General features: G+C 42.3%; 1 protein-coding gene across 1 annotated transcript; it reads left to right on the top strand.

Moving 5' to 3' along the window:
* Nucleotides 1-5,348: 5,348 nt before the first annotated feature.
* LOC104612439 (phospholipase A1-Igamma1, chloroplastic-like) lies at nucleotides 5,349-11,004 on the top strand. Its single transcript, XM_010279857.3, has 2 exons — nucleotides 5,349-6,766; nucleotides 10,505-11,004. Exons 1-2 carry the CDS (start codon nucleotides 5,433-5,435, stop codon nucleotides 10,746-10,748), a joined length of 1,578 nt encoding a protein of 525 aa, XP_010278159.1. The 5' UTR covers nucleotides 5,349-5,432; the 3' UTR covers nucleotides 10,749-11,004.
* The last annotated feature ends 783 nt before the right edge of the window (nucleotides 11,005-11,787 follow it).

Below are 11,787 nucleotides of genomic sequence, written 5' to 3'. Positions count from 1 at the left end.
TCCAATCCGGAATCTAAACAGATTTCAAATACCTCGGTTAGAATTCAAATACAGACAAACTTGTATTGGATTGGATTTAATTTGATCCCGCTTTGATTTTTTAAATACGAACAAAAAAATTAAAAAGTTGATTGCTTTTTCATCTTTTATATGTAATAAATTAATTATAAACATACATATTGAATTTATTATATATATATATATATATATATTCATATGTAATATAATATAAAAAATATATTTTATGATTTTAAATATAATTATATAAAATTTATATATTTAAATCAATAATTATTATAATATAACTAAATTCGTATTTTAATCAAATCGGATGAAATTAAATCCAAATCCAAGCCGATTTGTTAATCAAATGCATAATACAAAATCCAAATGTAATCCAATTACATGAATACATCATTTGAAGCATAAAGCAAAATCCAAATGTAATTCAATTACATTAATACATCATCCTCAAATTTTTTGATATCATCGACGTGCCTAATTACTTGTTGTAAGTAGATGTAGCTTAGTACCGTAGAGATTAAGATAATAACCTTGAACTGCAAACAAGGAATCCAAGTAGCAATGAGAACTATAATGGCACAAGGCACAATGATAAAGCATCTGCGATAAGCAACACGCCAACCAACAATATGATAATAATGAGTCGCCATAGACCTCCTGATGGCCGATAAACGATCCAGGAAGTAAATGCAAGTCACTAGCACTTGTGATGAGTTGAATACGTTGCCGGGGAACGTATTTATCCTTATCACATGGTTGATACTAGCACTTGCGATGAACTACAAATGATTCCCTCCGTTGCAGGTGGCATGTCACTTAGATAGGCTAAAGAAGTTTGTCCTTATCACATGGTTAATAAAAAACCTGATGTAACGGTTTTTGGTCATATATCATTTTTTCGTGATGTATTAATTTTTTGGTTAAGTACCTCGTCATCTCGTCTGCTCCCAAGTGGCCTGTGACTCAGAGATTAAAGTGGAGCTCCCTAGTGGCAAACTGTCTAGTGGCGAACTACCTAGTGGCGAACTGCCTGCTGCTGAACTGCATGGTGGTGAACTGCCTAGTGGTGAACTACCTTGATGAGTTACTTGGAGGTGAGCTACCCTAATGAGCTGCTTGTAGGTGAGCTACCTTGATGAGCTGCCTGGAGGTGAGCTACCTTGATGAGCTACCTACGGGTGAGCTACCTCGATGAGCTTTGTTGCTCTTTTAGAGGCTTGCAAGTAAACATATGTTAAAGGACCCGGGGATGTTTACCCGGTGAGGTCACTCCGATGGCTTAGTTAGCACAATATAGTAGTAGAGAGCTTGAAGACGATATATGAGAATGGGAGAGCTAGAGAGCAGAGATTACCATCTATTTCGCCTCTCCCTTCGCCCCTGGGGGGTGAGGTCCTTATATACTGGAGTCCTCATGGGTTAGGTAGAGCAGTTCCTGGATTCCCGCTGTGATGGGACATGTTTTCATGTTAGGTGGGAATAAAGCCATCGACTGGTAAGGTTGCCCATTTTCACCTGACTGGGGGAGTGGGTGAGCTAATATAGCCGTTACAAGTCACAATCTCGTAAAATGTGGGGTACGATGGTGAGCTCCTCGAGGTTGTCAGGTTTGGCGCCTGTGTCAGGCCGCTAGCTTGTGCCAGGGCCAGGTCGCCAGCTCGTGCCAGGGCCAGGTAGCCAGCTCGTGCTAGCGCCAGGTCGCGCCAGGGCCAGGCTGCCAGCTCGTGCCAGGAACGAGTCGCGCCAGGGCCAGGCTGCCAGCTCGTGCCAGGGCCAGGTCGCGCTAGGGCCAAGATGCCAGCTCGTACCAGGGGCCAGGTCGCGTCTGTGAGACACCATCATCTTAGAAAATGCAAGTTGTTGCCAAAGTGGTCTCGGGTGTCACCTAGTTGTTCTGAGGTGCCAGGATACATGAGGGTGAGCTACCTGTGGCGAGTTGCTTGTGGCGAGCTGCCTGTGGCGAGCTACCTGTGGCGAGCTGCCTGTGGCGAGCTACCTGTGGCGAGCTGCCTGTAGTGAGCTGCCTATGGCGAGCTGCCTAGTTGTCAAGAGGCTGCACTTAGTTGTCAAGAGGCTGTTAGGTGTCATAATGTCATTGGAGGGCCAAATGGCACTTAGTTGTCAAGAGGCTGCCAGGCAGCCAGCTCGTGCTAGGGCCAGGTCGCGCCAGGACCAGGCTGCCAGCTCGTGTAGAGTCGGGTCGCGCCAGGGCCAGGCTGCCAGCTCGTGCCAGGGCCAAGTCGCGCTAGGGCCAAGATGCCAGCTCGTACCAGGGGCCAAGTCGCGCCAGGGACAGGCCACCAGGTCGCGTCTGTGGGACACCATCATCTTAGAAAAGGCAAGTTGTTGCCAAAGTGGTCTCAGGTGTCACCTAGTTGTTCTGAGGTGCCAGGATACATGAGGGTGAACTACCTGTGGCGAGTTGCTTGTGGCGAGCTGCCTGTGGCGAGCTGCCTGTAGCGAGTTGCCTGTAGCGAGCTGCCTGTAGTGAGCTGCCTGTGGCGAGCTGCCTAGTTGTCAAGAGGCTGCACTTAGTTGTCAAGAGGCTGTCAGGTGTCATAATGTCATTGGAGGGCCAAATCCACCCTCATCATTTGTCCCCACTCCCGAGCTGAAAGTAACTCGGTGAAGGGAGTAGATTTCTCTTTTTGGCCCGTAAGTCGACGAGCTCGTAAGCGCTGATTCAGTTTCTTAGGCTCTGGGAGCTACTTGGAAGCAAGCTGCCCGTAAGGTGCTGAGGTCTTTGCCAGTTTGGTACTTTAGCCCTTAGGCTCTGGGAGTGACATAGTCCACTCTTGTTGACTTTGTCCATGCCGACAAGGCGGCTAGCTCTTGTGCAGTATTGTGGCCTTTAGGCTTTGGGAGCGACTCATGGTCCACTCCTGAACTTTGCCCATGCCGAAGAGGCAACTAGGTCTTGTTGTAGCATCGAGGTCTCTACCTGTGAGGTGCCGAGCTGGATTGATGAGCTTCGTTGCTCTTTAGAGACCTGCAAGGAACTAAATGTTAGAGGACCAGGGGTGGCTAACCCGGTGAGGTCACTCCGATGGTTAAGTTAGTACTCTCATAGTAGATTGCGACCTAGAAATCACAATCTGAGAGCTAGAGCTTGCTTACTTGTTTCTGAGGCTGGTGCCTTTTCAGTTCGTAAGTTCGCGCCTGGACCGGGCCACCATGTCGGCGCCCATGCTGGGTCACGCCAAGTCAACGCATGTGCCAGGCTGCCAGGCCGCTGGGGGGGGCGCCTTAGAGCTATGAAGCGAGAGCTTCAGTTTCGAAAAAAAGGTGAGGACTTAGCTTTTTGTAAGATAAGAACTTAGCTTTTTGTAGCGTTTTCCCATAGATGGTGCCAATTGATGTAACGGTTTCTGGTCACATATCATTTTTTCGTGATGTATCAATTTTTTGGCTAAGTAACTCGTCATCTCATATGCTCCCGAGTGGCCTATGACTCAGAGGCTAAAGTGGAGCTCCCTGGTGGCGAGCTACCTAGTGGCGAACTTCCTGGTGGTGAGCTATTTGGTGGCGAACTGCCTAGTGGTGAACTACCTTGATGAGCTGCTTGGAGGTGAACTACCTTGATGAGTTGCTTATAGGTGAGCTACCTTGATGAGGTGCCTGAAGGTGAGCTACCTTGATGAGGTGCCTGGAGGTGAGCTACCTTGATGAGCTTTGTTGCTCTTTTAGAGGCCTGCAAGGAACCAAATGTCAAAGGACCTGGGGGTGTTTACCCAGTGAGGTCACTCCGATTGTTGAGTTAGCACAATATAGTAGTAGAGAGCTTGAAGATGATATATGAGAATGAGAGAGCTAGAGAGCAAAGATTACCATCTATTTCGCCTCTCCCTTTGCCCCTAGGGGGTGAGGTCCTTATATACTAGAGTCCTCGTGGGTTAGGTGGAGCAGTTCTTGTATTCCCACTGTGATGGGACCTGTTTTCATGTTAGGTGGGGATAAAGCCACCAACTGGTAAGGTTGCCCATTTCCGCCTGACTGGGGGAGTGGGTGAGCAAATATAGCCGTTATAAGTCACAATCCCGTAAAATGTGGAGTACGGTGGTGAGCTCCTCAAGGTTGTCAAGTTTGGCGCCTGTGTCAGGCTGCCAGGTCGGTGCCTGCCAGGCTGCCAGCTCGTGCCAGGGGCCAGGTTGCGCCTGTGCTAGGCCGCACCTGTGGGACACCATCATCTTAGCAAAGGCAAATTGATGCCAAAGTGATCTCGGGTGTCACCTAGTTGTTCTGAGGTGCCAGGCTACATGAGGGTGAGCTAGTTGTGGTGAATTGCCTGTAGCGAGCTGCCTGTGGCGAGTTTCCTAGTGGCGAGCTGCCTAGTTGTCAAGAGGCTGCACTTAGTTGTCAAGAGGCTGCCAGGTGTCATAATGTCATTGGAGGGCCAAATCCGACCTCATCAAAACCCATAATGGGTTGTAGCCAAAATTTACCACCTGACAATCGTAAGGGAGGGGGAAATCCTAATCCCAGAATATTCCCACTAGATACATGGCGAAACCCCAATATGGTTTTCCCAATCTGAACTGGATAATCCTAATCTCTTATTTATCAAGGAAAAGTCCTTATTTGGAAGTTTTTCCTTATAGCATATGGATCTTCTCCACAAAAAGGGAGAGACTCGAGAGCCCATGCACGAAACTTGTCTTTAGATTCTTGGCCTCCAGACTTTCCTAGCCTTTCTACTCCCTGCCTTCTGACATTCTCCCTTTTCTCCCTAATTGATCCTCAGTCATCTTCACCTTTCGAGGAGCTCAATCCTTTGTTTGCCTTGACACCACGGTCACACAGAGCAACCCCTCTCTTCTCTCACTGACTTGATTGAGGCCTAGTTGGTGACTTACGTGATGTGGTGACCAACTTTCGCTTCATGCGACTTATCATCTTTGAATCCTTCGGTATCACATCGCTTCATTTATGGGGTTGACTCCTGCGCTGCCCGCTTCGAAGGTAACCGGATAAGATCTGTCACTTTACACGAAAATTGTCTTTGAGCATGAAACCACCTCCGAGTGAGGTGGACCGATAAGCCACATCCTTAAAGAGATCTGTGATGTGCTACATGAAGCTCAATTACCTACGCCTATATAAAGGCATCCCCTCAAATAGAGAAGGTATGTAAGATTTAACTCTCAGAACTCTTTTGCTCTCTCACTTTCTACCTCTCTCAAAATTCTTCACTAACTTAACATGGGAGTGCCCACCCCAGGTAAAACACACCGGGTCTCGGAACTGTTCTCCACGGAGCACCAGATCACGCACCATAAGCACCCACTAAAATATTTAATTAATATCAACTTCTTTTGCTCCCAGCACCCACCTAACATCCCACCCTTCTGGCTGCTTACTTCTATTTGAATCCAATCAATTAGTTTATCTTTATCCAACCAGAAAACTCCATGGCCCTTCCACTTTCCAACTTGGTTTTGAGTCTTTTGACCTTCAATGGGTACAGTTGCCGTATGTTTCCGTCAAGAACAGCCGCCCTTGCACCGATCTCCGGCAATAAATCACGATTTCCAGGCCTTGATCCGGCTGGGGAGCTCGCTACAAGAAAGATGGTGATAGCTGGGGTGCTGTCTAAATCGAACCAAGACTCCATGTCATCGATCCTCACCGAGCTCGAAAGAGAAAATGTGCAACAAGAAGAAGAAGATGATGCTGATGATAGTGACACAACGGCCAAACAACCCAAGAAGCGCATAGCCGATTGCTGGCGCGAGATCCAGGGCCAAGATGACTGGGCTGGCCTGCTCGACCCCATGGATCCTCTCCTCCGCTCGGAGCTAATACGCTACGGCGATATGGCACAAGCTTGCTACGACGCCTTCGATTTCGATTCCTTCTCCAAGTACTGTGGCAGCTGCCGCTTCACACGTCGCAAATTCTTCGACTGTCTGGGCTTGACCAGCCTGGGCTACGACGTGTCCCGCTACCTCTATTCCACCGCCAACATCAACCTCCCCAACTTCTTCAAGAAATCTAGGTGGCCCAAGGTCTGGAGCCGGAACGCCAATTGGATGGGCTACGTCGCTGTGTCCAACGACGACACTTCGGCCCGCCTAGGCCGCCGTGACATTGCCGTCGCTTGGCGGGGCACGGTGACACGACTCGAGTGGGTCGCAGACTTGATGGACTTCCTTAGACCGGTCTCCGCTGATAAGATACCGTGCCCTGATCCGAATGCGAAGGTCGAATCCGGATTCCTCGATCTCTACACTGACAAGGACGACAAGTGCCGTTTCTGCAAGTTCTCTGCCAGGGAGCAAGTCTTAACCGAAATCAAACGATCCATACAGCAGTACCCGAATGAGGAGCTGAGCATAACCGTCACGGGTCACAGCCTGGGGAGCGCCCTTGCCATTCTGAGTGCGTATGACATTGAGGAGACGGGTCTGAACGTGACGGCAGACGGTCGGATCATACCCGTAACCGTGTTCTCGTTCTCGGGTCCGAGGGTTGGGAACGTGAGGTTCAAGGAGCGGGTGGAGGGATTAGGGGTGAAGGTGCTGAGGGTGTTCAACGTTCATGACTCGGTGCCCAAGGTTCCGGGGATAGTATTCAATGAGCACGTGCCGGAGATGGTACAGAAGATGCTAGAGTGGCTGCCGTGGAATTACTCGCACGTGGGAGTGGAGCTGTGTCTAGATCACAAGAAATCTCCCTTCCTGAACGACACCAGCGATCCAGGCTGCTTCCACAACCTGGAGGCTCTCCTGCATTTGATTGACGGGTGAGTAGTTTCCTAATTCCTACTTTCCTTCCTCCTTTTTTTTTTCCAAGGTTATTTTTGACATTTCGATTATCCGGTATTGATTTTCTACGCCAAAACAAAACCATCGCAATGGCTGAAATTTTCTTAGCCTGAAAATTTGGTGTTGATATGATACACTGTGTCACCCCACACTGAATACAGTTTCCGATATAAGAAGGGATCATTGACGTCATCGAAACATCATCATCATGATGCGGTTGACGGTGACGTGTAACCGTGGGCCCTTCATAATAATCGCTGGAAATGTGTTCTCGGAAATAGTACGCACATAGTTGCAGCTGCAGTGTATCAATGATTTAACACGACGTAACGAGGATGGAGTGTATCACTACTCCATCCTCTTACTAGAAAAGATTGGATAGACCTATCCTTTATATCACAGACGGCCAACCCTTACGGATAGAACTGAGTGAGATGAGGTCAACTCAGCCCAACATGATAGTTTCCGGCAACATTTCACAGCACATCCTCGTCGTTATGTATTGAGAACATCTTCCGATGATAATATTAGAAATGATGAAGTATTATTGAAAGATGTTTTCAATACATGATAGGGATGTGCTATGAGACGTTGTAGAAAATTATCTTGTGGAGGGCTGATTTCAACTCAGATGAGATAGAACCTTGATCAATCAGGATTTTTCATGAATTTTTTAATTTTTTTCTGATATAAAAATTAGGCTCAATGTGGAAAGAGTATATATACAATACTTAGAAATATGATTTACTTAGAGTATATATTTGTATTATATTTTTCCCAATTTGGGAAGGGTGTAAATGCAAATATGTTCAGTGCTTGTATTTACATTGTATATGTTTGTATTTCTATTCTTCCCAATTTAGCAAAGTGGGCTTAGTTTGGAAAGAGTACAAATGTACAATGCAAAACACCTTATATTTTGCGCTGTTTTATATTCTTCTCAAGCTAATCCTTACCCTCACTTGTGTTTGTTCTGTATATATTTCTTCTGTATATATTTTCCATTTGCATTATTTTTAAATTGAACCTTAGGTTGCATTTGGAAATGATGCAAATGGAGTGTAAATCCCAATTTAGGGTAAATTGCACTTTGGTTCACTTTTGCCTGTGTTTGGCAACATTACATTTACAAATGACAGACTATTGCAGATTTACATGTTTGCATCCATTACAACTAAAAGTCAGTTTGGTGCATTATTTCCAAATGCAGCTTTAGGCTCAGTTTGGAAGGAACACAAATACAAATATGTAAAATATAAAACTGTGTTTTGTATTATTTTGTATATATTTGCATTGTACATATTTGTATTTGTATTTTTTTTCAAACTGAGCTTTGGAAGGAGTACAAATATAAATATATAGAATGCAAAACCTTGTATTTTATATTATTTTATATATATATATATTTATATTTATACTCTCTTTAGTTTAGAAAGAGTACAAATATAAAGATGTAGAATGCAAAACCTTGTATTTTGTATTTATTTGTATTGTTCACATTGTATTTGAACTCTTTTCAAACTAAGCTTAATTAGGCTCAATTTATATTTGCCCTATATATATTTATATTTATATTTATACTCTTCCCAAACTAATTTTTAGGCTCATTAAAAATACAAATATATATATAATATAAATACATACAAAATAATACAAGATACAAAGTTTTACACTATATATTTATGTTTGTATTTGTACTCATTCCAAGATGAGCCTAAGGTTGCATTTGGAAACGGTGCAAATAAGTGCGAATGCAAATGTGTAGTGTAAAATGGTTCATATAAATTGTAAAGTTGTGTTAGTTTTGCACTAACAAATTTACCATCTTACCAAAATTTAGCTTTAATGGATGCAAACATGAATTTTAATAAAACATTTTTTTATCAAAAGCCCACTTGAATGCAAATTTACTTCTCTTTTATTGATGTACTTTCACATCTTATTATCAATGTAAATATGCATTGGTCTGTCATTTGTCAATGCATAAATGTAATATTGCCAAACACATGCAAAAGTGAACCATAATGTAAATTTACCCTAAACCGGAATTTACACTCCATTTGCATCTAATGAATTAATTAAGAGTTGGGACAAACAAAATTTAAAATATCCTAATGTTTGGCTGTACATAATAATACAAATACACTGATAATAATTGTTTGTTTCAATTATTTGAAAAGTTGGTAGTTGATGTGATCTCTTCACTCAAAACCAAAAAGCTGAGGTCAGAATTTATAGGTTCAAAGTACATTTGGGGTAGGTGTCAACTCAGAATTGATGAGGTATGAGTGCATAGAGTGTGGCGTTTTGACCTTTTAAATATTTATACCTCTGCAGTGGAAATCAAAAATCTGCATTGGGCCTATCCGTACTTCTCTGAAAAACAAAAAGGAGAATGACTAATCAATTCTGATCAGAATTTTGTAGCCCCACCATACAGGGGGTGCATCCTGACCGTGAATTGATGCCAAATTCATGGGCAGGATGCGATTTACAGGAGACTAATAGTAAACTATGGGGGACTATCATTCAGAATTCTGCATTGGGTTGCCGACTACTGAACCCAAAATATAAAAACCAATTATAAGGGCCTGTTTAGTGATTTGGAATCGGACCAACTGTTTAGTTGGGCGGAATTTAAATCTCATTCTCATTTTTGTTAAACTTTCTAATGTGAGGAAATGGCTATTTCCTGCTGTCCTTTCGAAATGGCATCCAATGTTTTGGAATGACTGTTGATTCGGATGATCGAACCATTTGGTCTGGAAACTGTTTAGGTAATTGGTTCTGTTTTATTTTTAACTGGGTTTTTAATAAAAAATCGTTAATTTAGTCAACGACCTATTAATTTAGCTAGGTAGTTGAACCATTGATCCCTTCAATGGCTTTTTATCATTTTTTATTTTTAAGTTGGAATGAGCCATTCGTTCAAATTAGATGGCTACATTGTCAACCCAGAAATCAATGATCAGAATGGTTCCAGTTTTGGGTCGTTTTTTAAACTATGATGACATCCCGTTCCAGCTTATTTCAATTCTATTTTCCTGTCTAAGCCAACTAGACTTTGAGAATAGACCATTCCTGTCTAAGCCAACTCTATTCTAACTTCAATTCCATTAATTCTGAATAAAAACCAAATGGATCCTGAGTTTATGCAAATCATATTCTTCGCCCCACTTGTTGAAATTAGGATGTACTCCTTATAAAGCGCTCCTCACATCGACCTCACAACCACACTCCACTCCACCACCGCCGTATATTAAAAAACATCACCCCATAAATAATAAATATACATACGGAAGATGTTTCTGATTTGCGGCCAAGATCCGGATCGGACTCCACGTATCCATCATACCCATGAAAATGAATCTGTAGCAACTGCACTTAATGGCAATTTTAGGGCCTCTTTCATATGTATGGTTGACGTGGGGTATACATATGGAGGCCCTATACCTAATTTGAAGGGTAAAACGAGCCCTTAACCCATCCGATTATTGTTGTTTTGGCTCCCAAAATAAGCATTACTCAAATCATTATTGTTGTTGATTGGTTGGGCTTTTGCTTTAGAATTAATTAAGGAATTCTTCGTTTTATAAATAATGAATATAAATGAGTTGATAGAGTCAACTCACTAGTACTCAATAAAGCACCAGAATCTCTGGTAGGTAACTACACAATATCCTAATAATATTATTTGGTTTTAAACTGAAATACAGGTACCATGGGAAGGGCCAAAGATTTGTGCTTTCAAGCAGAAGGGATCCAGCACTGGTGAACAAGGCCTCTGATTTCTTGAAAGATCACTACCTGGTGCCACCTTACTGGAGGCAACACGAGAACAAAGGAATGGTGAGAAACCAGGAAGGACGGTGGGTACAGCCGGAAAGGCCAAAGCTTGAAGAACATCCTCCAGACATTCACCTTCTCCTCCTACAGTTGGGTCTAACTTCTGATATATAGATTTCTTTTAACTAATATAAATTATATACGCTATATATAAACCGGATACTTTGATTTCACTTCTTTACAATTTATAAAAGTTAAATCCAAATACTATATATCATATATGAATCAACGCACATAATATGCATACTTATATTAATAATATATATATATATATATATATATATATTTTTTTTTTTCATATTCATGTCATCAACGTTGTGATTCTGTGGAGCTAATTAATTAAATAAATTATGTATAAATTGGGTTGATCGAATTAGAAGGATGTATAAGATCTGAATATGAAAGCTGTTGTAAACTTACTCTATGAATGAGAAAAAATCATTAACTAGCCAGGAACCTTGGGATCTTCCTTACTTCGTCTCTTAATTGTTCAGGCAAAATTCAAGCTGCAATCCTATGCTATCAAGTGTCATATATTATATGCATAGGCGCCTACAAAACCCTTTTTTTTACGGAAAAGTACGGCCTAATGCAGATTTCTGTATACTTATAAATATTCAAAATATTAAATACCCCCACTTTATATATTAATATCCAAGTAAATTGGCATCAATTCCTAATTAACACTTACTTCCATCATTATCTGAGCTAAACCGTCATCATCATTATCTACTGAATCTGGGCTAACCATACATGTGAGTAGATAGTCAAAATTGGAGTCATCATCATTATCTACTGAAGCTGAAGATTATTTATTCTTATCTGAATTCCTTCTTTACTTTAACCATTTTACTGATTTTTGACATTAAGATCGACCCACATCAGTGTCGAGAAGAATAAAACCATCTGTCAGCAATCAAAGGGAGAGAACTATAACCTTAGTTGGATGGACTGAGAACTCAATCGTCTAAGCCCATATTTCAGTTCAAGGGTTGCTTGATAACAGCTGAAATTGCCAAATTGAATGACTGATAGTTATGCCTTTAAATAGATAAAATAATATATGAACAAAGTATCTGGGGGCATATTAATTATCAATCTAACTTACAGCTTCAACTATTTATAAAGGGTTAACAACCTCTTTGATAATTGA

Source organism: Nelumbo nucifera, chromosome 1 (assembly GCF_055504915.1).
Source record: "Nelumbo nucifera cultivar China Antique chromosome 1, China Antique-T2T, whole genome shotgun sequence".
NCBI classification, from domain to species: Eukaryota; Viridiplantae; Streptophyta; class Magnoliopsida; order Proteales; family Nelumbonaceae; genus Nelumbo; species Nelumbo nucifera.
The sequence above is the reverse complement of the archived record's forward strand: the minus strand, read 5'-3'. Positions and strand labels throughout refer to the sequence as shown.